Raw genomic sequence first — 26783 nt, 5'->3', positions numbered from 1 at the left:
AACTTAGTTTGTTAAGAAGACCCATAAGTCAAAACACAGAAATGTAGTTTTCACTCCCCAGACACTTTTGTTCAGCTCTGCTGTAAAATTTCCATTGCCGACTTTGGGTCCCTTTCCACGCAACGGGTCACATATGTCAGAATCAGTACATAATAGGTTTGGTAAATGACTCTCTTGAATTTCAATGACATTTCCATTTTTCTGCACAACACACATACGTGATATAAACTATTATATCCTCCCCAAGGGTGATTACCAGGCCTGGTGCTCTAGTGTGCTCCTCTTCTGGTTCAATGGTTGTCTGAAGTGGATGTAAAGCTTTCTGCAGAGCAGTTGATGACATTTGTTTCCACAGAGCAATGAGGAAATTTTCTGACATTACTTCCTGATCCCAACAGTTATGACACAGTCTCTTAACGCTAATCAGAAGAGAAAACAGAAGAGGTTAAATCATTTGAAGAATTATGATATTAGCAAAACAAAGGGAAGAAGCTAGTGTAAATGAAAGACTCTCTAGGCCTTATAAACCTAATACCATTGGGTTCAGAGGAGAACAAGAGTTGACCAAGAGACGTTGGTTTGTAAAGATTAATGTGAGGAGACTGGCACAAGTAAATGGAAACAATACCAGACTCACGGTTGCCAACCCACAGTTCAACATTGTCTTCAGCAGAAGGATGGATGTTGTTGTTCTTTTTTTTTTTTTTCGAGACGTCAACAGCTTTGACTTCCATTGATTGCACACCACAGACATCTGTGGCCTCAGTACTGCCAGGAATTTATCCATGGAAAAACACATGGCATAACAATATCTATTTTCATTAATCCTGCTTCTGTCTGTAGTACCGTAATGACTGAAGCAAGTTGACAGACTGAGTGAATTCCACATTATGCAGTGCCATATCTGTCTGGTAATCTGGTTAAGACTGCCACTGGATTCCAGTCCTACTTGTTTCTAGTATAAGTCCCTTATAGTCTATCTGAAGTCATTTACCAACACGACGAGGTACATGATATCCAATTATTTTTCTATGGCAATCACGTTCCACTTCTTCCTTAGCAACAGGAAGGTTTTATTTTTCAAGACTTTGACAGCTTTGGCTTCCACTGATTGCACACCACAGATGTCTGTGGCTTCAGTAATGCCAAAAATTTATACATGGCATTTATATTACTTCTCTCCCACTGAACACGTATAGTCCGTAACTCCACAGTACAATAAATGGCTTATCAGTGATCATTATCAGGTATAGCTGTTGAACTTTGGCAGCATATTGAAACCACATGGACTGACATACCCTACTTCTTATGCTGCACCACATAGCAGCAGTTTTGACTCATAATGGTGGTGGCTATATGTCAGACAGAGCAATTCTAACGGCGAGTTGTACAAGTTGAAATAATTTGGTCATACTGTAGGAAAATAATCTTAAAAACTGAGGGGAAAAGAAAATGGAGTCGATAGAATGTTAGTGGTTGCAAAGAGGATGGCGTCTAAGGAGGGGAATAGGAGTTGGCATAGTCAAGAGTACAAGTTGACTAAAGAATCAGTGAAACCATAATTCCTACATGGGAAGGGGAGAGGCAGAGTGGAATAGTTTTAAACAGACATCTTCAGAAGTTTACCTGATAATATTTCAAAATGTAAACAGGTCAGAAAATGGCAGGTACAGCAAAAACCATTGTAACAAGTGAGAAGATACCGCCAGAGCTAAATGCCCTAATTGAAATAAAAGGTATTTCATTGGCCTCATTCATTTGTATTTAATAAATAAAAAATGAAATGGCTTGAATCTATTAAATTTAATGAGAGCACAACAATGTTGGTCACTTGATTAAACATATAGGTCAGCAAAACCCTTTACTGAATAAGAAAATTCTGGGATCTCATTGAATAAGAGTACCTATCGATAAAAAACAGGGAAAGGTTTAAAACATAGAAAAATGGAACATATCCTAACTCTCATAAACTATTAACTCCAGGACTGAAGAAAACACAATTGTTCAGGGGAGGTCTGAATGAAAAGATAAATTAGAAGAATTGCCACTATTAAGTGGAAGAAATGCAAATTTCAGTTGAGACCCTCATCAGCTGTGAATATTTGGGAGGAGAATGCAACGAAGGTAATGTTGACTTAAAAATTATTATAGATCACAGCAGTTACCTCCTTTTGCTGGAGCCGAATCATATCCTGTGTCGCGTCATCTCCTCCCATAGCAGAAGTTGCAGTGCGAGGTCCCTCACTGGGTACCGGTAACTGATCTGCTGCTTTATAATCTTCTTCTTCAATGGCACATATGAAGTTCTCCAGTTCCCTCATAATTCTGTGCAACTGGGCCAATGACGTCGAGGAGAGCCTTGGGCGGAGACTCTGACCTGGAGCTCTCTGCATCAAAACCCCTTGCTCTGGTGAGGGTGGTGCTTGTTTCACCTTTTCGTGTAGCTGCCTTTCAAGCTCTGCGACCCTCCGCTTCTTTTGACTGACTTCTTCAGCAAGGCGATTCAGACGCTGAATATTTTCAATATCGGCCGATTGTATAGAATCAACCGAACGTGAATATTCAGGCTCTGGCAAAAAATCACTTCTAATGGACTGTAGCTGTGTGAGGAGCTCTTTTTGCCTCTTTTGCCATTTAATATCTGCTTCTTGTTTCTCTAACTGAAAGCGCCTGATTTCATCTTCCAGTAAGTCTATAAAATTTCGGGACTGTGGGCCACGCGGATAGCCACCCCTCTCGGGATTGGTTCTAGGCCGTGGTGTTGGACGCGGAGGAATCCTGTCGGAGGAAGTTGGGTCATCGGAAGTACTTATGTAAGGGAGTGAACTTGTATTTAAATCATACTGTAACTCGCTCTCTCGTTGTTCTAGAGAGGCCATACGATCTTCTAACTTGGCTATTAAGGCTTCCAGTTGCCTATGGCTCCTCCGTGCTCTATCCATTTTTGCAGCCTCAAGCTGAAACAAAGAATAAGAAGTGTTACCTCGTGAGGTTAGATTACTGGGAGGTTATTTAATAATATTTAAAATATTACTCCAAAATCATCAGGATAATTAGGTATATTAGAACTTCATTCATTCATTCATTCATTCATTCATTCATTCATCATGCAAACAAGAAAGTGACACAATAACCGAGCAAAGATGAACTAATAACTACTGAATATTTTCTCAGATTGATGGACTGTTGATAAAAAGAAATCCACAGCCTTTTTCCAGTCATTCAACCAGGTCAAGAATCTAGTGGCGATGATAGGAATTCTTCTGGTTGCCAATGCTTGTTGCACTCCTCTGGGGTAATGATTGCTGGAATGAAAGATGGTAGGGAAAACCAGAGCACCCAAAGAAAAACCTGTCCCACCTCCGCTTTGTCCAGCACAAATCTCACGTGGAGTAACCAGGATTTGAACCACAGAACCCAGCGGTGAGAGGCCGGCATGCTGCTGCCTGAGCCACAGAGGCTACTGATGGACTGTTAATCCAGTTTGTAAAATGAAGTCAACAGCTAATTTCTAATAAATCATTTTCTGACACACTTTATATTTGCCTATGTGACTGTTGCATAACTTAATTAAGTGCTGTGGCAGGACTTAAGATTTGTTTTATATGTTATCCAGTTTACTTATTGATACTATGCTCTTCAGTTGGCAATAATGATCTAAAAGAATGAATACATGTCATTAACTAGAGGTTAAATTTGGGTAATTTTAGAAAGTGTGTTCATTTGGTCAATCACTTATTCATCCAACCATCCAATAAACACACTGTAAATTGAAAATTATTATTTAGTCATTTTGTAAACAATGTTGTAATTGTTAATGACCGTTATACTAGACTACTAGAAATTTGTCTTGAAGTGAATTTACTGACATGGTCCCTTGCATTTAAAAACTTTTATATGCCAACTAACTATCCTGCGAGTGGTGGGAGTGATTATTGTTTTATGATGAAGTACAACTGGGCAGAGATTCAATCCTGTCACCTTAAAGACATGAGACGAGTGCCTAAACAACTGTGTTACTCAGCCGGTCACAATATTTTATTGTTTACAAACCCATGCTCACAAAGTCCAAGCATTTAAATCCATTTGTGGACAGACAAGGCTATGAAAATATTCATAGGAGATTTTTTAATATGCTTATTGTGATGTAATAGTAGTGAGTCTACCTCTTACCCAGAAGTCCCAGATTTGATTTGGACTGAGGGCTGGAAAGGGTTTCACTGAGCCTTATGAGATCAGCTGATGAGCTATCTGATATGAGAGGCAGCAGACTGTCAGTCAGTCACTATGGCTAAAGGTATTGTCATGCTGACCACGTGGCACTCCAATATCTGCAGGCCATCTGGTTGGGCAGCATTGTGTGGAGTGACACAGAGATTTTAGTGATGCATTGCCATTTGTCGGTATTAAAGTAGGCACTGGGTAGACTAAAAGAACCATCACAGATTTACAGTATAACGCTGAGGTTTAGTGACTGTGTTCAGCTCATTCACTGGATGGTCAGCATAGTGGCTTTCAGTTCAGAGGATTCCGGGTTCGATTTTTAGCTGGATCTGGTTAATTTCTCTGGTTCAGTGATAAGTTGTTTGTGTTCATCTTCATACACATCTTCGTTTACAAACAACATTTCATGCTACAGACAACCATAGAAACACACAATAGTGATTAGATCCCTTCACATAGGTTTCTTCTTCTTCTTCTTCTTCTTCTTCTTCTTCTTCTTCTTCTTCTTCTTCTTCTTCTTCTTCTTCTTCTTCTTCTTCTTGTACCATATCCTTATTGGATGTCAGCTGTCATCAGGGTGACCTGATTCTTGTTCTCAAAAAGTCAGAAAAGAGTCGAGGTACTGAGTCCATACCATTCTCATAGATTCTATATATTTTCCTTCTTCCCCTACTTCTACTTCATTAAATTTTAACTTGTAAGATAAGCTGAAGGAGTGTATATTTATCATTTCAAATGATATGGCCAGAGTACTCTAATTTCTTCTTTTAGATGTTATGCATGACCTGTAGCTTTTTGTTCAGCTGTTGGATTATTATTATTATTATTATTATTATTATTATTATTATTATTATTATTATTATTATTATTATTATTATTATTATTATTATTATTATTATTATATTTTTGATTCATTGTGCCCAACTGTGGAGCACATATGAACTTATTTTGCACAATGTTTCTTCTTCTTTTCTTTCCAATATCTCTTCATTTTTTCACTGTGTTCCTTTCTGCGTGTTTCTGTCCAGCCTGTATTTTTCTTCTTCCCCTCCTTTTTGTTATTATTATTATTATTATTATTATTATTATTATTATTATTATTATTATTATCATCATCATCATATGGCATTTACAAGCATAATGTGTAAAAATATACAATGAACATATAAATTAAAATATAAACGTAGTAATTAAAGTAGAATGTCCAGCTTCGACAACCTGTCCACTGCACTTGGTGTCAATTCATGCAGAGCCCATAAACCATCCTTAAATGCTGACAGTGGACAGCTCTCAGCAACATGAACTAATGTCTGCTTCTCAACACCACACTCACATGCAGCACTTTCACAATATCCCCACTTTTTCATCATATATCGGCACCTGCCGTGGTCTGTTCTGGAACGGTTGAGTTTTGACCACTCATGACGAGGAAGATTGAAACCTGGCACTTTCTTCATTGGGTCTTTAATCAGACAGGCATTGGTGGGTGGACATTGTTCCCATCGCTGTCTCCATTCTGCTGTTACACTAAATTTTTCATAGGAGTGTAGCTCAGTCCAGAGTGGATTCCAGGACTTTAACCTCATCACAGGTGGATCTCATAAGACAATGAACAAGAGTGAGTTCCTGTACGCAAAGGTCTTCTTGAGCAACTGTACTTTCGCTGCTTGTCTCCTCAGATCTGGAGGAGCAATGTTTGCTAAAACAGGTAGCTACTGAGTAGGAGTGGACCTCACTGTACCAGTAACAACTCTCATGGTTTCATTGAGCTGTACGTCAATCTTGCTCGAATGTACGCTATTTTCCCACACAGGAGCGCAGTACTCACCAGCCAAGTATGCTAGAGAAAGTGAAGCAGTGCCAAGAGTGTTTGCATCTGCACCCCACTTGCTGCCCGCTAGTTTATGCAGCAGATTCACTCTTGTACTCAGCTTCTTTGACAGATTCAAGCAATGCTGTTTGAACAACAAGGATAGATCCAGTGCGACACCCAGATATTTTGGGAAGAAATTGTGGGAGACTTCTATTCCGTTAAAAACCACACACAGCTTCTGATTAGCTTCCATTTTATGCATGTGGAATACTGTTACTTCCGTTTTACTAGGATTTGGCTGGAGTCTCCATTTGTGAAAATAGTCACACATGGTAGGTAGGTGCTCTGTAAGTACATCCTCACAGTGTGCCAAATCCGTACCCTGGGTAATTAAAGCTAGATCGTCTGCAAACTGTATCTTCTTTGAAGTTGTTCTTGGCAGTTCATGGATGTAAATATTGAATAGAATGGGAGATAATACTGACCCTTGGGGTAAACCATTATTTATGCTTCTTCCACTGTTTAGAAATACAGCAGGTCAACGGTTGGATAACATTTTGTTTAGTGAGCATGCTAGCTTCTGACAAGGGATGACTTGAGCAACAGTTGGAGTACTTCAGTGTTACATATTCTATCAACCCCCATGATATTCTAAGCAGGTGTCAGTAGCATCACATCTCAAAGGATCAAAATTTTGTTGCTGGTTAAGGTCCAAGTCTCAGTACCATTAAGGCAGAAAATACATAATGCCAAAGTAAGCGGAGATGGAGATTAATATTAAAGTACCTGTTACAGAGGAATTTACTCATCTCTTGAATGCATCACATAGGCTTGGCATCAGGAAAGGCATCTGGCAGTAAAAATGGACTAAATCCATACAAAGTGCTGACCACAGGTAGATGGGAAAAAAACCAGGAAGAAGAAGAAGGCTTGATAATCATGGGACATGGCAATTATTGCAGGCAGGATCCTGAGAAAGTGGTACATTTGCCTGTCAAATCGGTTGGAACAAAACTAGGTTGATCATATTTTTTATCTGTATCAGCCATGTCTGTGTGCAAAACATCAGGACTTAAAGTTGTGTTTGACTTTACAGTATTGATATTCTGTTGATATGAAGGGCTTTCATTATCAGAAAAAGTGATCAGTAAAACTAATTTTTATACCAGTGAGACTTCATTCAAGATAAAAATTACTTATTACTATCCTGTGTTCTTGAAGGTGCTCTGTTTATTTTAACTAACATATATGAAAATATTTGTGTGCGTAGTTCATGGGTATAAAGTACAGCTGTTCATAATTACTGAAATCAATCTATCAATCAATCAATCAATCAATCAGTGAATTGATCAATCAATCACTACTGATCTGCAATGAGGGCAGTCGCACAGGTGGCAGATTCCCTATCTGTTGTTTTCCTAGCTTTTTCTTGAATGATTTCAAAGAAATTGAAAATTTATTGAAGATCTCCCTTGGTAAGTTATTTCCATCCCTAACTCCCCGTCCTATATACGAATATTTGCCCCAATTTGTCCTCTTGAATTCCAACTTTATCTTCATATTGTGACCATTCCTACTTTTAAAGGCACCACTCAAATTTAGTTGTGTACTAATGTCATTCCACGCCATCTCTCCACTCACAACTCGGAACATACCACTTATAATTCTGGTACTGAGATAAATGGTCCATTATTGGACAAAATAAATTTTCCAGCTAACTCATTCCTGGTTGCCAGAATTTCACCCCAGGATGCTAAGTTAGGCTCATCAGTTGGTAAATAGCACACCTGCCAAGACACATGACTAGTGCATACCGTGGAGGCCACTGCGTAGGCTACTTGGAGCCACCGGGAGTGCCAATGCGCTATGAGAGACTTTGTCTCAATTTACTCATTCGGGACAAATAATTCAGGTTCCCTATGGGAATCAACATCTATATCAACATACCACTTAGTTGAGCACCTTGTCTTCTTTCTCCCAAGTCTTCCCAACCCAAACTTTGTAACATTTTTGTAATGATACTCTTTTGTCAGAAATAACCCAGAACAAACCAAGCTGCTTTTCTTTGGACTTTTTCCAGTTCTTGAATTAAGTAATCCTGGTGAGGATCCCATACACTGGAACCATACTCTATTTGGGGTCTTACCAGAGACTTGTATACCCTCTCCTTTACATCCTTACTACAACCCCTAAACACCCTCATAACCATGTGCAGAGATCTGTAGCCTTTATTTACAATCCCATTTATGTGACTACCCCAATGACCTTCCTTCTATTAACACTTAGGTACTTACAGTGATTCCCATAGGGAACTTTCACCATATTTACACAGTAATTAAAAGTGACAAGACTTTTCCTATTTGTGAAACAACCTGACTTATAACCCTATTTATCATCACAACATTTCCCGGTCGGGTCGGGGATTTTAATCTTCATTGGTTAATTCAGATGGCTCAGGGGTTGTGTGCATGTGCCGTCTTCATCATTAGAATTCATCAAAAGTAGGGCCCCATTCTCACAGTCATGCAGGTGGCCTATACGGCGTCAGTTTGAAAGACCTGCACCAGGCCTATTCGGAGGCCACAAGCCATTATTATTATCATACCATTGCCTGCTGTCCATCTCACAACATTATCGAGGTCACATTGCAGTTGCTCACAATCTTGTACCTCATTTATTACTCTATGCAGAATAACATCATTTGCAAAAAGCCTTATCTCTGATTCCACATCTTTATTCATATCATTTATATATAAGTAATCATAAAGATCCAATAATACTGCCTTGAGGAATTCTTACAGGGTCAAATAAAGCTTCACCTGCTCTAATTCCCTAAGATCTATTTCCTAAAAATATAGCAACCCATTCAGTCACTTTTTTGTCTAGTCCAGTTGCACTCACTTTAGCCAGTAATCCCCCATGATCCATCCTTAGACAGGTAAATCGCAATACAGTCCTTTTGACCTCCTGAATCCAAGATATCTGCTATATCTTGCTGGAATCCTACAAGTTGAGCTTTAGTAGAATAACCTTTCCTAAAACTGAAGTGCCTTCAATCGAACCAGTTATTAATTTCAAAAACATGTCTAATGTAATCAGAAAGAATGCTTTGCCGAAGCTTACATGCAATGCATGTCAAAATGACTGACCCATAATTTTCAGCTTTATGTTTATCACCCTTTCCTTTGTACACAGGAGCTGCTATAGCAATTCTCCAATCATTTGGTATAGCTCCTTCATGCAAACAATAATCCAATAAATACTTCAGATATGGTAAAATGAAATGGCATATGGCTTTTAGTGCCGGGAGTGTCCGAAGACATGTTTGGCTTACCAGGTGCAGGTCTTTTGATTTGACTCCCGTAGGTGACCTGCGCATCATGATGGGGATGAAATTATGATGAGGACAACACATACACCCAGCCCCTGTGCTAGCAAAATTAACCAATGATGGTTAAAATTCCCGACCCTGCCGGGAGTCGAACCTGGGACCCCTGTGACCAAAGGCAAGCAAATTAACCATTTAGCCATGGAACCGGGCTTCAGATATGGTACTATATCACAACCCATTGCCTTTAGTATATTCCCAGAAATCTTATCGTCAATTCCAGCCGCTTTTATAGTTTTCAACTTTTGTATCTTATTGTAAATATCATTGTTAACATAGATAAATTTTAATACTTCTTAATACTTGCTTATAACCAACAATCTTCTCATACTGCTGACTGAATTTTCTGCCTTTTTAAGATCCTCACATATACACTCCTCACATTCATTAATGATTCCTGGAATGTCCTTCTTGAAACCTGTTTCTGCCTTACAGTACCTATACATACCCTTCCATTTTTCATTAAAATTTGTATGACTGCTAATTATGCTTGCCATCATGTTATCCTTTCTTCTTTTGCTTTACGTTGCAACGAAACAGATAGGTCTTATGGCGACGTTGCGACAGGAAAGGCCTGGGAGTGGGAAGGAAGCGGGCGTGGCCTTAATTAAAGTACAGCGTGGTGTGAAAATGGGAAACCACGGAAGACCATATTCTGGGCTGCTGACAGTGGGGTTCAAACCCACTATCTCCCGGATGCAAGCTCACAGCTGCGCGACCCTAACCGCACGACACGTTATCCTTATGATATAGATGGTGATTCCCATAGGGAACCTGAAATATTGGTCCCAAATGAGTAAATTTATAATATCAATATAAATGGTCCGTTATTGGACATTATAAATTTTCCAGCTAACTCATGCCTGGTTGCCTGCGTTTCGCCCAGTGTGCTAAGTTGGGCTCATCAGTTGGTAAATAGCACACCCACCAAGGTGCATGGCTAGTGCATACTGTGGAAGCCTCTGCGCAGGACAAATATTTCAGGTTCCCTATGGGAATCAACATCTATATCATCTGATGGCCAGGCAAGCATCAATTTTTGGTAATGAGACAAAGCCTTTCATAGTGCATTGGCACTGCTGGTGGCTTCAAGTGGCCTATGCAGTGGCCTCCACGGTATGCTCTAGCCATGCATTTTGGTGGGTGTGCTATTTACCAACTGATGTGCCCAACTTAGCACACTGGGGTGAAACGCTGGCAACCAGGAATGAGTTAGCAGGAAAATTTATAATGTCCAATAATGGACAATTTATATTGGTATTATAAATTTACTCATTCAGGACAAGTATTTCAGGTTCCCTATGGGAATCAACATCTATATCATCTGATGGCTAGGCAGGCAGAAATTTTTGGTAATGACACATAGTCCCCGATAGTACAATGGCACTGCCGGTGACTTCAAGTGGCCTATGCAGTGGCCTCCATGGTATGCACTAGCCATGCGTCTTGGTGGGTGTGCTATTTACCAACTGATGAGCCCATCTTAGCACACTGGGGCGAAATGCTGGCAACCAAGAATGAGGTGGAAAATTTATAATGTCCAATAACGGACCATTTATATTGGTATTATGTTATCTTTAGCCAACTTCTTTGCTAGATTCAATTTCCTAGTAGGTTCCTTCCATTTCTCCTTACTTCCACAGACATTTCTAACTCTATTTCTATCCAATCTGCACCTCCTTCTTAGTCTCTTTATTTCTCTGTTATAATAAAGTGGGTCTTTACCATTACTTACCACCTTTAAAGGTACAAACCTGTTTTCACATTCCTCAACAATTTCTTTAAGCCCACCCCAGAGTCTGTTTATATTTTTATTTATCCTTTTCCACTGATCATAGAATTTTTTTAAACTCCCTCATGCCTGCTTTATCAGCCATATGGTACTACCTAAAAGTCCTACTGTTAAGACCTTCCTTTCTATCACATTTACTTTTAACTACGACAAAAACAGCTTCGTGATCACCAATACCATCTATTACTTGAGTTTCTCTATAGAGCTCATCTGGTTTTACCAGCACCACGGGCAGTATATTCTTTGCTTTAGTTTGTTCCATGGCGTCTCCGAAGACCATAAGAGTAGTTAGTGGGACGTAAAGCAATTAACATTATTATTATTATTAGTTTGTTCCATCACTTTCTGAATCAGCTCTCCTTCCCATATTAACTTATTTGCCATTTGTTAGTCATGCTTCCTGTCGTTCGCACTTCCTTCCCAATTGGCATTTGCTTAGGCCTAATTGAGATCTCCCTCTACAATCACATTCCTTTCCATGTCGTTTCCCACATAACTGATTTTATCTTATCAAATAATTCCGAATCAGCGTCAGTGCTACCCTGTACCAGTCTGTAAACTCCAAAGACATCAAGTTGGCTGTTATCTTTAGAAATGATCCTTACACCTAGAATTTCATATTTGTCATCTTTAACCTTTTTGTAACTTACAAATTCTTCTTTCACCAGAATGAATACTCCCCCCTCCTACCATTCCTATCCTATCTCTACAATATACACTCCAGTTCCGTGTGACAATTTCTGCATCCATTACATAATTTCTCAGCCATGATTCAACTCCTATTACAATATCTGGTAAGTATATATCTATTAAATTACATAATTCTATTCCTTTCTTTACAATACTTCTACAGTTCAACACTAACATTTTTATGTCATCCCTACTTGACTTCCAGATCCCTGTATCCTTATCACCGCTCCCTAGACTACCCCGTTTTCCTGAATGTACCTCCTTATAACCCTTCTAAACAAATTTCCTAACTTATACGTACCACTGTGGTTTAAGTGAAGGCATCTGAGCGCAGATCCCTAACTCCTACCCTCCCATTAGGATCTATAAAACTCACTCCCAGTTTCCCCAAATACCCACTCTATAGCCTCATTTATATCCCCAATCACCTTCCAGTCAGTGTCCCTCCTACACAGTATTCCACTGATAACAATCTCCGCTTCCTTAAACTTCACCCAAAGGTGTCTATGCAAATAGCATAATATTCTCAATATTGTGATTATTTTATTAACAGGATATTAAAAAATGTACACTCACTGATTAAAAAACATTCAGATACATAATATGCCCAAACAAATGATGCAAGCAAAAGTTAATTTTGTTATTTTATCCATGTATGATCATAAGCATCATGTTGAGATCCCTCAAGTGTTTGCCATTGCCACAGAGCTCTGTGCATCGTAGTCCAGCAAATTGATATGTGAATGTCATGTACAAGGTCCTCACTATCTACAGTAGCGATATTGATTAGCAGGTGCGTCCTTAGTGTCTTGAAGATGGACAGGACAAAGATGTTATAGACTGGTAGAAAGATATAATTACACTTGAATTGTCAAAAGGGCACAGTTTACAGGAGGTGCATGACTGCCCCATGTATCAATAATAGAGTCAAAGTGTACCATATTCAGGCAGTGCAAGGAAACACATTATTCATTGAACTAATGTACTGATTGTGATCAGAAGGAAGTCCTTGTTATCAGGGACTTCCAGCAAATGTGATATGAAGTGTCCTTTAAGTGCTTTACAAACAGGGAAAAAACTGTCCATATATGCTCATTTCAGAACTAACCCTATGCATCATCTAGAGCAATTTACAAAATCACTGCTAATATCTCCATACAAAAGAGCATGAATTGAGTGGGCTAATTTTCTGAAGAACTAGATGGTAATGGAAATGAGCTGCCTGGCCAGGTGAAACCTGTTTCTGCCCTTACAGTAACGATACCAGATGTTGTGTGCCAAAGGGTAACCAGATGTCCCTTATTTTACCCCTGGTCCCGCTGTCCCAACTAAACCCTAACGGGACGTTTATTGTCCCTTTTTATAGACTTTGATCCTGTTCTGTCCCTTTTAAATTTATAGCATGACTTTGTTATTCTATGTTGAGGCATGATTTATTTTGAAGTCAAAAACATTCATGATACGACTATTGTCCACCTTTATGAAAGCACTCTCTTTGTGATAATTTGAAAATGCTGAAATGATTGGTAGCATTGCTACATCAAATGTGTATGCTGATTTCAGTCTGTGTATAGTACCAGAAATAGTAATAGTGAAGTTATTGAAGATATATTATGTGTTGTGAGTGGTAGTATTTAATTCCAAAAATGAAGTGTAGTTTCACTCGGGATTTAAGAGAAGAATATCCCTTCTTGAGAGAAGATATAACAAAAAACAAGCTGTTATATCTTGCATCGCACAAAGGGTTGTTACCATTCCATGCAGCAAAATATAACCTTTCTTTGAGATCGATGGACTGCATTTCTGACAAGGGAGAAATTTGTTTCAAAAGAAATTTAAATGAGGACGAACAAAGTGCAAATTTTAGTGAATGTCCTGGCACCTTATGCAATGTGAGAAATAGCAGCTGAACTGAAAGGAACAAATATATTTCGGTTATGGTGGACACATCAAACCTAAGAGATCTGAAGTTGGTGCCCGTCCTTATTAGGTACTTCATGCGACTGAAAATATTCAAGTCAAAGTTATTGATTAGCAGAACATAACAGGAGAAACAGCAGAACTGTTTGCATATCATATCATAGGCATTTTGTGAAAGAACCAGCTGACTGAGAAGATTATTGTTTCTCCAGTTAACTGCAACACCAGTTCTAGTGGATACAAAGTGGTAATGACAATGCTTTTACAAGACCGAGAAAAGAGCTGAAAAAAAGAAAAACATTCTTGGTATTGGTTGTGCTGCTCATGTTGTTCATAACAATGTCCATAGAAGTGCTGATTTTTTGCTTACTGATATCAAAACAGTTATAAATAAAATATTTAATTATTTCCATATTTACACCTTATAAGTAAATGCCTTTGCTGGCAGGTCCTAGTGTTTACTGTGTACTATGTCTTCTGGTATGGGCTAGAGCAATTTTGTTACTTTCATTGATCTGTCTCTGTTTTATCCTTGGCTTTGACAATATGAAAGTGACTGAGGTATGAGCGATGCTAGTAATGCCATTCCTTGTGCAGCCAGTTCCTGCTATGAATGGTGTAAAAACGTTGCTCATAGGGTCAGTTGGTGCATGCATTTCAGTGGGCTTGGCAGATTGATATGTAATAGCAACTTCTGGCTCGGTGAGGAAAGCAATGAGAAACTACCTCACTCCTCATTTCCCAAGTACGCCTCTTCAGTGCTGCCTAGGCCATCTATGACAGCTGATGGCAGAGCTGTTGAGGATCCAACCAGCCTTAGGGCTGAAGACTGAACAAACACACATACATACACAAGTGGAATAATTGAAAAAAAAACTGTGAATTTGTATAAATTGAATACAAGCATCTTCTAGATATTGTTAAAACAAAATGGTTATCATTGCTACTGGCTATGAGTAGAGTTATTGACAAGTACCCTATGATAGACTTAGAAGTTAGTTCTTGTCACAAGAGATTTAATGTCCTTTATTGTTGAAATCATTTTTTAAAGATCAAAAATGACTTCTTTGGCTTAATTTCTTTCAAAGCCAGCTGATAATATCCTGAACAATAATCATGGAAATAGAAAAAGAAAACATTTTGGCATCTGAAGTGGTAGAACAACTGGAATTGCTCAGACAGAAAATTACAAGTAGGAAAGCTAAGAAATCTCAAACCTTTAAAATGTTATTGATGATTTCAGAATCGAAAGATGAGGGCATCTTTTATGAAAAATATGTTTTAACCACTACAGATTTATTTTATGATACTTTCTTTGAATATTTAAGTAAATGGACTCACCACTTGTAACTAGTAAAAGCATTTCACTGGATTAAGTTACAAACTCCACCAGCTTGGGCTGAAGTTCAAAGCAGCCTATCTAAAAATAGCCAGTGATGTTGATAACAACATATTCAATATTATGGTGAAGACGAGTTATTTGATGAAGACAATCATGTAAATAATGTTGAGAATTCCAAGACAGAAGAATGAAAGGACACAAATGCTGAAGTGGACAAAAAGTGGTGACATGTGCTCCAAGAAAAGAAATCCATTTCAAAAACTTTACTGTCAGTTGTTGAATTTGTTATGACAATCTCAGGAACAAATGCAGATATGGAGAGAATTCTTTCTCTCATGAGTTCTTTATGGGCAGAGGAAGAAAACCATTTAAACATCAAGACTGTGAAAACAACAATTGTGAACAAGACATACTGGCCAAGCGAGCGGGTCGAGGAGATGTGATGGAGAAGGAAGGTGGGTAGACAAAGTGGGAAATGACAGGAGATGTGTGTATGTGATGGGAGAAGTTTAGAAGAGAACGCCAGAGGGAAGATGTATAAAGAGCAGGTGGAGAGTAGCGGTGATGTTATGAAGAGTTGTGGTGAGAAGGCGGATTATATCTAATGTTGGTAGGGGTAGGAGAAAGTGACTAGATTGGGGAGGGGGTGGACCAAGGGATTGAGGGGGTGAAACAGGAGGAGGGCCAGGCCGGGGGCGACGATGTGGGTTGTTGTGGGGTTGGCGAACTGTTGAGGGTGGGGAGCGAGAAGGCTCCACTCGGTATCGATGTCCTTGGACTCGGCCGACGTAATAAAGCATAATGGCCTGACACCAAGTCGGTAGTCGGCCTCCCCTACAAACATGCATACCTGTCTAATCCCCGATGTGGATCTGGAGCTCTCTGAAGACGACATTTTTATCGACCTCCGCACATCCGGCGTTCCAGTTGACAACATCTATAGACTGGAGGATGGTGCAACTTCCGCACCATCATCGCAGATTCTAGTATATTTACGCAACGATGATGACCTGCGACGACTACAAGCCTCTGGAGCGACTATTAACCATAGAACCTATGCAGTGGTGCCCATTCCTTCGTATATCCTAGCCCAGCTATCCGCAAACCCCTCTATTGTCCCCTTCGCCAACGTGTCTCAACACTGGACATCACACCAGCAATCATCACCTTCCTTCTCTACAACTACAACCACCACGACCACCACAACGTCCGCCTACACCCCCTCCCCACTTCCAGTTACTACTGTCACGACCTGTCACCCTTCGCCCGTAATGTCATCTTCCCTCCCAATTTCCTTGACTCCTGCACCAGAGCAACTCCCTACCACCTCAGCGCCTGTGACTTCGACCGCCACCGCTCCGCCACTACCACCTACACAGGACAACATCACAGCCGCCGCCACGTCATCTTCGCCCCAGCAACCACCACCAGCCTTCCACACCATGTCAAGTTGTGTTCTCCGTGGGATAGCACCGTACATCTCTGAATGGGACATCATACAGGAACTACAAACAGAAGGTGTTCCAGCTTGACGCGCCTTCCGGATCCACAACGTTAATGGCCCCACATATATGGTGCGACTCCATCTTCCCACTCCAGATGACGTCCACAACCTCATTAGCACCGGCGCCCAAGTCCAAGGACATCGATACCGAGTGGAGCCTTCTCGCTCCCCACCCTCAACAGTTCGCCAACCCCACAACAACCCACATCGTCGCCCCCGGCCTGGCCCTCCTCCTGTTTCACGCCCTCAATCCCTTGGTCCACCCCCTCCTCAATCTAGTCACTTCCTCCTTCCCCTACCAACATTAGATATAATCCGCCTTCTCACCACAACTCTTCATAACATCACCGCTACTCTCCACCTGCTCTTTATACATCTTCCCCCTGGCGTTCTCTTCTAAACTTCTCCCATCGCATACACACATCTCCTGTCATTTCCCACTTCGTCTACCCACCTTCCTTCTCCATCACATCTCCTCGACCCGCTCGCTTCTCTTGGCCAGAGAAAGGGCGTAACCCTTTAGGTGGCCCACCCCACCCCTTCAGGGTGGCGAATGAAAACATATTTTTTTTAAAAGCCTCCACGGTATGCACTAGCCTTGCGTCTTGGGAGGTGTGCTAAGTCCCAACTGATGAGCCCAACTTAGCATACGAGGGCGAAACGCAGGCAACCAAGAATGAGTTAGCTGAAAAATTTATAATGTCCAATAACGGACCATTAAAATGGTATTATAAATTTACTCATTCAGGATAAATATTTTAAGTTCCCTATGGGAATCAGCATCTATATCATGAGATATGAAAGCTGGACTGAATCTATTTTCCACTATTGCAGAGGGGTCTCTGAAGTCGGCTTCTAGTTCCACCAATGACTTGTAGAATGTAATCTCCATCATAAGTAGTGTCGAACTCGAAAGCAAAATAACATGACCAGAATCCTCTTTGTCTTCAACGGTTTCAAAATTCAATTTCTTCTTCTTGCTGCATAGTTTTGCTGTAACTTGTACTCCATCCACGTCTCTCTCCGAAATTATTTTCCACACAGATTCCTGGTCCTTTATTCCAATACATCTAAGATATTCACATCTAGGATCAAGAACAGTAGCTTCCTGGTATATCTTCATATTACACCAATCATTTATCCTAGCCATTAAATATTCTACAAGAATCCTTTTAAATCTAACTATGTACCCAGGTTCGACATTGGAGAAAAAGATAATTTCAAGTGTGTTACTTCAGGCAATACTACACTACCTGTCACATATTTACTACCACCAAGGAGGTGTAATATTTCTAAGCATGGCTTCAGACACACTATAATTTTTTCTATCACCTCCCATTCAATTTTTGTTAGCGGTCTGATATTAGAAGAGTGAGTTGATAGGACATCTACATTACCCCATTTAGATTTCATAAGGCTCTTGAACATGAAATTCGTGCTATTCCATCAAGTAACTATGTGCTGTTTTAATTTACAATCATCAAAGCCTTGTTTCTTAACTTTTTTATCAAGCTCACTTTCTAGATAAGGGTTGTGTTTAAAATGTCCAACTATTTTCCTGCGCTTTGAAAGTAATGTTCCGATAGCAGCATTGTGAGTGTGGGTTGCATACTGAAAATTGTCGTACTTCGCTCTTTCAGCTCTTAGAATGATGTTTCTTGCATTGTCATTGCAAACAGCTACAGCTTTATCTTCCAAACACCATTAACAAACTACATCTTCAAACTCTTCTATGCAGTTAAGGACATTGTGGTTTTCTGTAACATATTTATCTTGTAATGTTCAATTATGATATTCCCGATTTGAATCAATCCAGTGAGCTGTAACCCCCAAGCAGCTACGGTTTGATATGAAAGACCAAAAACCGGGCGAGTTGGCCATGTGGTTAGGGGTACGCTGCTGTAAGATTGCATCTGGGAGATGGTGGGTTCGAACCCCACTGTCGGCAGCCCTGAAGATGGTTTTTCATGGTTCCCATTTTCACACCAGGAAAATGCTGGAGCTGTACCTTAATTAAGACCATGGCCACTTCCTTCTCATTCCTAGGCGTTTCCTGTCCCATCGTCACCATAAGACTTATCTGTGTCGGTGCGACATAAAACAAATGGCATTATGGAAAGACCAAAATCTCACATGAAACGAACAAATTCTGCTTGTTTCAGTTCATCTAATAATTTTGACCTTTCTACATCACACAACTTGTCATTTTTTGTTACTGTGTCTCTAGAGGGAAGATGAGAGGTGTAAGAATTGAGCTTCCTGTAAAACCTCTTTAAGACCATGATCAGAGCCACTGTTGGCAGACCTACTATCCTGCAGAATCCATTTCACTAGTTTATTTGTAATTTCAGTTTCCTTATTAGACAACACAGGCTTCACTTTCTTTTTTTTTTTTTTTTTTGCTAGGGGCTTTAGGTCGCACTGACACAGATAGGTCTTATGGTGACGATATGAGATAGGAAAGACTTAGGAGTTGGAAGGAAGCGGCCGTGGCTTTAATTAAGGTACAGCCCCAGCATTTGCCTGGTGTGAAAATGGGAAACCACGGAAAACCATCTTCAGGGCTGCCGATAGTGGGATTCGAACCTACTATCTCCCGGATGCAAGCTCACAGCCGCGCGCCTCTACGCTCACGGCCAACTCGCCCGGTGGCTTCACTATTAGGTGCTCGAGTGTTGACTGAGGAGATGAACTAGTAGTGATATTGATAGACATGGGTACACTTTGAAAAGGATGTATGAGATGAAATTGAAGACTGTTTTTACTTCCAGTGTAACTGAACGATTTTCCACATTTCTTACAGAAACACTGTTCTTTTTCTGTCACCTTACCCCAATCATTCAGTTTAAACCCGAAACATTCACCAAGTTTTCCTCGCTTCGGTTCATAAGCCACATTTGTAACTGAAGTTCATAAACACTGAATGTGAATATATACTGTCTTCTGAACAACAACCACACACGAACTGAGGTTTAATTTGTCACTTTTTCTACTGTTTCTTTCTGGCAACTGGTATCTGTCCATTCATATATTACCTGGAACCCTTCAAGTATCTTCCCCACCCCTACCCATTACGCTGCCTGACTGTAGTTTGCAATGGTCCGCAAGTATACTACACTATTTCCTTTTCAATAGTTTGTAAAAGCAACGGTCATAACCCTCATTTTAGAAGCAATCAAAGAGGTATTATTGTTTTTATCTTTCTGAAAGAAAGACATGAACAACAGCTTACTTTAATGAGCTGCCAATCATACAATAGCTGACGCTTGCACACCAAATGACAGATAATAATACAATATACAAAACTTTTTTCCCCATTATCACACTACAATTTTAATTGATTTGATTAATTGGTTAAAATCACATTGATCGGTTAATTGGATTCTTAGATTAATTGATTAATCAATTAAATTGATAGCTCTAGAGAATACTGTAATAAGAAAAGCTTTTGGAAGACATAATGTCTTCACATAAATATAATGATAATTGTGATACTGTGTAACTGTAATCATAAACACTTCAGTCCTGTAGTTAACTTATACCCTAAATAATTATACAGTATGAAATCTGGTCACCCTCGTGTACCGCAGACTATGTGAAGCACTCTTTAAAGATTGTATGCAAGGCATGGTACAAGCAATAGTAGATCTGTTATGTTCTGGAGGTGCTCCACTTATACCAAATTGAGCTCTCCTGCTGTAGTTAATATTCACATGAACCCTACATTTGGCTTCTTGAGAGACAAGTGCTACCTTTCATTCAACATCTCACTTATAATCCAGCCCATTTTTCAAGATGATGTTGCCATGTGCATTGGGATTGAGATATCAGTGATTGGTGAGATGAACATTCCAAAAAGTTCTTCCATTTTCCCTGGCCAGCAAAATCACTGGATTTGAGTCCTACTGGAAACCTTTGCAACCACTTGGAGCAATGGGTCAAGTATAACCAGAAGCATCTCCGTATCTCTGCAAATTTCAGAACCAGTTGATAACACAGTAATTTAAAAAGGATAAGAATCCCATTCACAAGTTTGTTGGGCGCCTGTAATTCGAATCATGGGCGGACCATTTCCCTTCGAGTTACCATTCACTAAATGGGTCTAATTGTTTGTCCTTGTGCTTATAATGAAAAGTCTACAAGTGTAATTCTTAAACTTTTGACTAACACCTTTTTATATTTGAAAATCAAGTTTGAGTTTCTTGTGATAAGAATCAAAGGCTATGAAAAAGAAGCAGCAATCCAGAAAAGAGTGAGGCAAGGCTGCAGTTAGCTGCCGTCCTCGAGGGTCCAGGTTCAATTCCCGGTACTGCCAGAAATTTAAGAATAGCAGGAGGACTGGTATGCGGTTGAAATGGCACATGCAGCTCACCTCCATTGATTCTTTTTTTAAAATCATCTAGCATCTTGATAACATGAAAATATTTCTATATGTTTATGGAAATTGATTATTTAAATGTAAAATCATGTGGTCTGAGTGTCATATTTAAGAGATTTTCCTTTTTTTCCTTCCTTTTTTCTTTGTTACTTTACAACTAATATTTATTGAGTAATGAAAAATTCTTAACACTGCATTAAAGTTTCTTTGATTCTTCTTCTTTCAAATAGAACTATTTGGGACCATGTTTGCTCAACCATTGGGCTTTGAGCTTTCCCCAGCATGTCACATCTTCTTCCAGTGTAACTCCTTTCTTTCCTCTAATCTGGGGGGATATCCTTCTTTATAGATTTTTCGTGAAAACCACAGAATTTCTTTAGGATCTATCACACAGCCTGTTGTTTTGTAAATCTGTTAGCCCCAGTTCTTTTATGCCCTTTTCAGTCTCCCTGAGCCATATGGTGTGGACTTTCTTGTTTTTCCAGGAAGTGAATAGGTGTTTGGTCAGTCTGTTGGGAGAAGATCTTGCCACATGATCATAGAAAACTACCCTCATTTTCCTGGCTTAGTGAGAGAGCCTCTCTATCAGAGAGTAGAGCTCTGAATTTTGACATCTCTCGTATTCGCCATCATCCAGTGCCGGGCCGTGGATCTTTCTAAGTTCTAAGAACTCTCACTCTCTGATTTCCGGTTTCTCAATCAAACCTTTTCATATTATACTCTGATAGTACTATATTAGAATGAATAAGTCATCAAATTACCATCAATCAATACTGATCTACATTTAGGGCAGTCGCCCAGGTGGCAGATTTCCTATCTGTCGTTTTCCGAGCCTTTTCCTAAATGATATCAAAGAAATTGGAAATTTATTGAACATCTCCCTTGGTAAATTATTCCAATCCCTAAATCCCCTTCCTATAAATGAATATTTGCCCCAGTTTGCCGTCTTGAATTCCAACTTTATCTTCATATTGTGATCTTTCCTACTTTTATAAACGCCACCCAAACTTATTCGTCTACTAATGTCATTCCACGCCACCTCTCCGCTGACAGCTCGGAACATACCACTTAGTCAAGCAGCTCTTCTTCTTTCTCTCAATTCTTCCCATCCCAAACTTTGCAACATTTTTGTAATGCTACTCTTTTGTCGGAAATCACCCAGAACAAATCAAGCTGCAGTTCTTGAATCAGGTAATCCTGGTGAGGGTCCCATACACTGAAACCATACTCTAGTTGGGGTCTTACCAGAGACTTATATGCACTCTCCTTTACATCCTTACTACAACCCCTAAACACCCTCATAACCATGTGCAGAGATCTGTACCCTTTATTTACAATCCCATCGAGTGGAATGGCCGCACATGTTAACACACTACAGCTACGGAACCAAGCTCTGCATTCATACGACGAGTTTTTTCAAACCCCACCATTGGCTGTCCTGAGAATGATTTTCTGTGGTTTCCCATCTTCACTTCCAAGCAAATGCCAAGACAGTCCCTGTTCAGAGGCCCCAGCTGATTCCTTCGTCTTCGTCACCCAATTTCATTCACCATCATTCATTTCATCTTCAATAGTTCCTCAACTAAGTTTGGCATCAGAAAGAGCATTCAGCCATAAAATCATGCCATATAATTTCATCTCACTTCACCCCCGATCCAGTACCAGGAAACAGGATTAAAGGTTAGACATACATCATGATCAAACTATCACTATTCTCAATCAACTAGTTAACCGGTAGTCAGAACGATGCGACAGTGAGACTTGCATTGCCCAAATATGACTTTACACTGAATAACATTGCCACACTTATCAATTTTGTTTACTGCAAATATGACCCTTTAGGTGGAGGAGAAAGAAAAAAAGTAAAATGAGTATACTAGGAAAAATATATTCAACATCTGTTGGGATTTTGCACAAATTTCTGTGGCTCTGAATCTGTATTACAGCGGTTGGTTTTCCTCCCGTTATAGGTTCTCTTTGCAAGCCTTTATTTTCATGCTTCTGAGTCAGGGAATAGCCTTTTGTAAATAGGCTGAAATAGGTTGGGTTTTACAAGTACAAGTAAAATTTGAAGTGATGAAATAATTTTTAAGTGATCTCCACAAACTGTTTAAAAATACTAGAAAAGCATGAAGGCACAAAAACTATTCAGGACAAAATCCAATAGGATGCAAAGCAATGAAAAGAAAATTCATCTCCGTACAGGCCATGATGACCCTTGCAGGGGTCTTCAACTATAATAATAATTTTAGGCTTCAAGCCGTTCAAGTTTATAATTATGCTATTTCAACATTTATAATATCAATACAAATCATTTTAAAACTCTATTTGTATAATGCTAATAAAATGCCCAAGCAAAACATTTTAGGAGAAACAACTTGGGGTGGAGTGGAAATACTGTAATTGAATGATGTTGCAAAATTTATTAAGAATATTAAAACTAGCAATCTGTATATCGAACCAAAATTCAGATTTCCATTTATGTTTTCAGTAAATTTGTTAACTGTATTCAATTGTTTATTTTTCAAATACCATACTTGTTTTCATATTATTTCAATTTGTTGTATTTCAAACCCTTATGCACTGTTAATTCTGTAAGTTAATTTTTTATTTCAGAGGGGGTTTGAACATCCACAACCTCCCCAGTGGATATGGCCTTGAACTGTTGAATCAGGTATACCTTTAACATGAGAGCAATATATTGCCATATCTGAAATACTGTACTTATTTGATTACTGTTTGAATGAAGGAGTGAAACCAAATGAATGGAGAGTTGAAATAGTAGCCTCAGTGTACAAGGGAAAGGTCATAAACATAAAGCATATAATTATAGGCCAGTCAGCTTGAGGTGTTATTTGTAAGCTCTGGGACACGTTTGTGGAATTACTAACTGGTTTGATAAAAGGCTGTTCAGATTTCAGAAAGTTTATTCCAGTGAAGCTCAACTTGTAGGATTCCAGCAAGATATAGCAGATATTTTAGATTCAGGAGATGAAATGGATTGTATTTTTATTGACCTACCCAAGGCTTTTGACAGGGTAGATCACGGGAGATTACTGATGAAAATAAGGGCTATTGGACTAGAAAAAAAAGAGCGGTTGAATGAGTATCTAAATTTCTAGAAGCTGGGCAAATTGGCTATGCGGTTAGGGTGCACAGCTGTGAGCTTGCATCCGGGAGATAGTGGGTTCGAACCCCACTATCGACAGCCCTGAAGATGGTTTTCAGTGGTTTCCCATGTTCACACCAGGCAAATGCTGGGGCTGTACCTTAATTAAGTCCACAGGCGCTTCCCTCCCACTCCTAGGCCTTTCCTATCCCATCCTCGCCATAAGACCTATCTCTGCGTCGGTGCGACATAAAGCCAATTGTAAAAAAAAAAATTCTAGAAAATAGAATTCGGAGATTAGAGTAGGTGAAGTTTTATCTGATCCTTTAATGATTAAGAGAGGATCCTGCAGGGCAGTATTATTGGTCCTTCATGTTTTCTTATTATATGTATAACCGATATGAATAAAGAACTGGAATCACAGATTAGGCTATTTGCAGATGATGTTATAAGGTATAGAGTAGTAAATGAGTTGAGGGATTGTGAGCAACTGCAGAAGAACCTAGACTATGTTTTGAGATGTACGGATAATGATATGATGGTGAATGGAATAAAAAGTCAAATTATAACTTTCACCAAGAGGAAAAGTCCTCTCATCTACTGTGTTGATGGGGTGATAGTACCTCATAGAGAACACAACGTACCTGGGTGTTAATATAAGGAATGATCAAGCAATCAATCAATCAAGCAATCAATCAATCAGTCAATCAATCACTACTGATCTGCATTTAGGGCAGTCGCCCAGGTGGCAGATTCCCTATCTGTTGTTTTCTTAGCCTTTTCTTAAATGATCACAAAGAAATTGGATAATTATTGAACATTTCCCTTGGTAAGTTATTCCAATCCCTAACTCCCCTTCCTATAAAAAAATATTTGCCCCAATTTGTCCTCTTGAATTCCAACTTTATCTTCATATTGTGATCTTTCCTACTTTTAAAGACACCACTCAAACTTATTCGTCTACTGATGTCCTCCCACGCCATCTCTCCTCTGACAGCTCGGAACATACCATTTAATCAAGCAGCTTGTCTCCTTTCTCCCAAATCTTCCCATCCCAAACTTTGCAACATTTTTGTAACGCTACTCTTTTGTCGGAAATCACCCAGAACAAATCGAACTGCTTTTCTTTGGATTTTTTTCAGTTCTTGAATCAAGTAATCCTGGTGAGGGTCCCATACACTGGAACCATACTCTAGTTGGGGTCTTACCAGAGACTTATATGCCCTCTCCTTTACACCTTACTACAACCCCTAAATACCCTCATAACCATGTACAGAGATCTGTGCCCTTTATTAACAATCATATTTATGTGATTACCACAATGAAGGTGTTTTCTTATATTAACACCTAGGTACTTACAATGATCCCCAAAAGGAACTTTCACCCCATCAACGCAGTAATTAAAACTGAGAGGACTTTTCCTATTTGTGAAACTCACAACCTGACTTTTAACCCCGTTTATCATCATACCATTGTCCACCGTCCATCTCACAACACTATCGAGGTCACCCTGCAGCCGCTCACAATCTTGTAATTTATTTATTACTCTGTACAGAATAACACCATCTCAAACAGCCTTATCTCTGATTCCACTTCTTTACACATATCATTGGGGTAATCATATTGACAAAATTGTTAAGAAAGGTTACAGATATCTCCACATGGTTATGATAGTATTTAGATGTTGTAATAAGGATGTAAAGGAGATGGTGTATAAATCTCTAGTAAGACCCCAGTCAGAGTAGGCTATGGTTCCAGTGTATGGGACCCACACCAAGACTACTTGGTATGAGAACTGGAAAAGATTCAAAGGGAAGCAGCACGATTTGTTCTGTGTGATTTCCAACAAAGCAGCAGTGTTAAAACATGTTGCAAACTTTGGGCTGGGAAGACTTGGGAGTAAGGAGACAAGATGTTCGACTACTGTATGTGCTATTTTCTGCTTAAAACTGAAGGAGGGGATGTTCCACCTGATCAATGCAATATTATTTTCAAATTCAATTATATTTTATATTAAAACGCAGAACTAGTTTCGGCCCTATGATTGAACCACCCTCAGCTGAATACATATATAATCTTAAATACTAAAATAGCACTCTTCAATAATTAAAAGATTCTATCACTGTTATTGTTTTTAAAATGTCAATTTAATGGTAAAAAGGGGTTTGAAAACTTGTTGTTTTCCAAATATTTCTTCACAAAATGTGAGCATTCTCTTCTTTAATAAGTATGAAAAATATTGCTGTACTCTAGAACTGGCTTGGCAGATTTGTTATTGTATTATAAAATGTTGATCATGAGACAACATCCGTATTTACTACAATAGTTGCTGGTAAAGTTGATGAGCTGTTGATTAAGGAATTGTCAATACTGTATTTATTTCAAGTCTGTGATTGAGAATAAAATCAAGGATAACTGAGAAAAGGAAAAATATTAAGTTGGAGAATGCTGTGTCAAGTACAAATTTAATGTAAAGGATCGTAAAGGATCAGGATTTAAACGTACTCCCTCGGCTGCATTGACGGTGCACTGAGTGTGCTGTCCATCACTCAGAGCATCACCCCTCTGCTGTAAGCATAGCAGACGACAATGTTCGGAGTAAACTAATACTTAAAATTGTGAG

At 39.3% G+C, this 26783-nt stretch overlaps 1 protein-coding gene across 3 annotated transcripts in view; it reads right to left on the bottom strand.

Annotated features, from left to right (window-relative positions):
* LOC136875962 (uncharacterized) overlaps positions 1 to 26783 on the bottom strand; it is a 186562-nt gene that overhangs the window by 90183 nt on the left and 69596 nt on the right. For all 3 annotated transcript variants that reach the window (XM_067149595.2, XM_067149580.2, XM_067149587.2), the window contains exon 2: positions 2166 to 2957. In XM_067149595.2, the coding sequence (XP_067005696.1) occupies positions 2166 to 2957 (792 nt within the window). The remainder of the gene's footprint in view (positions 1 to 2165; positions 2958 to 26783) is intronic.

Source organism: Anabrus simplex, chromosome 1 (assembly GCF_040414725.1).
Source record: "Anabrus simplex isolate iqAnaSimp1 chromosome 1, ASM4041472v1, whole genome shotgun sequence".
NCBI lineage: Eukaryota > Metazoa > Arthropoda > Insecta > Orthoptera > Tettigoniidae > Anabrus > Anabrus simplex.
The sequence above is the reverse complement of the archived record's forward strand: the minus strand, read 5'-3'. Positions and strand labels throughout refer to the sequence as shown.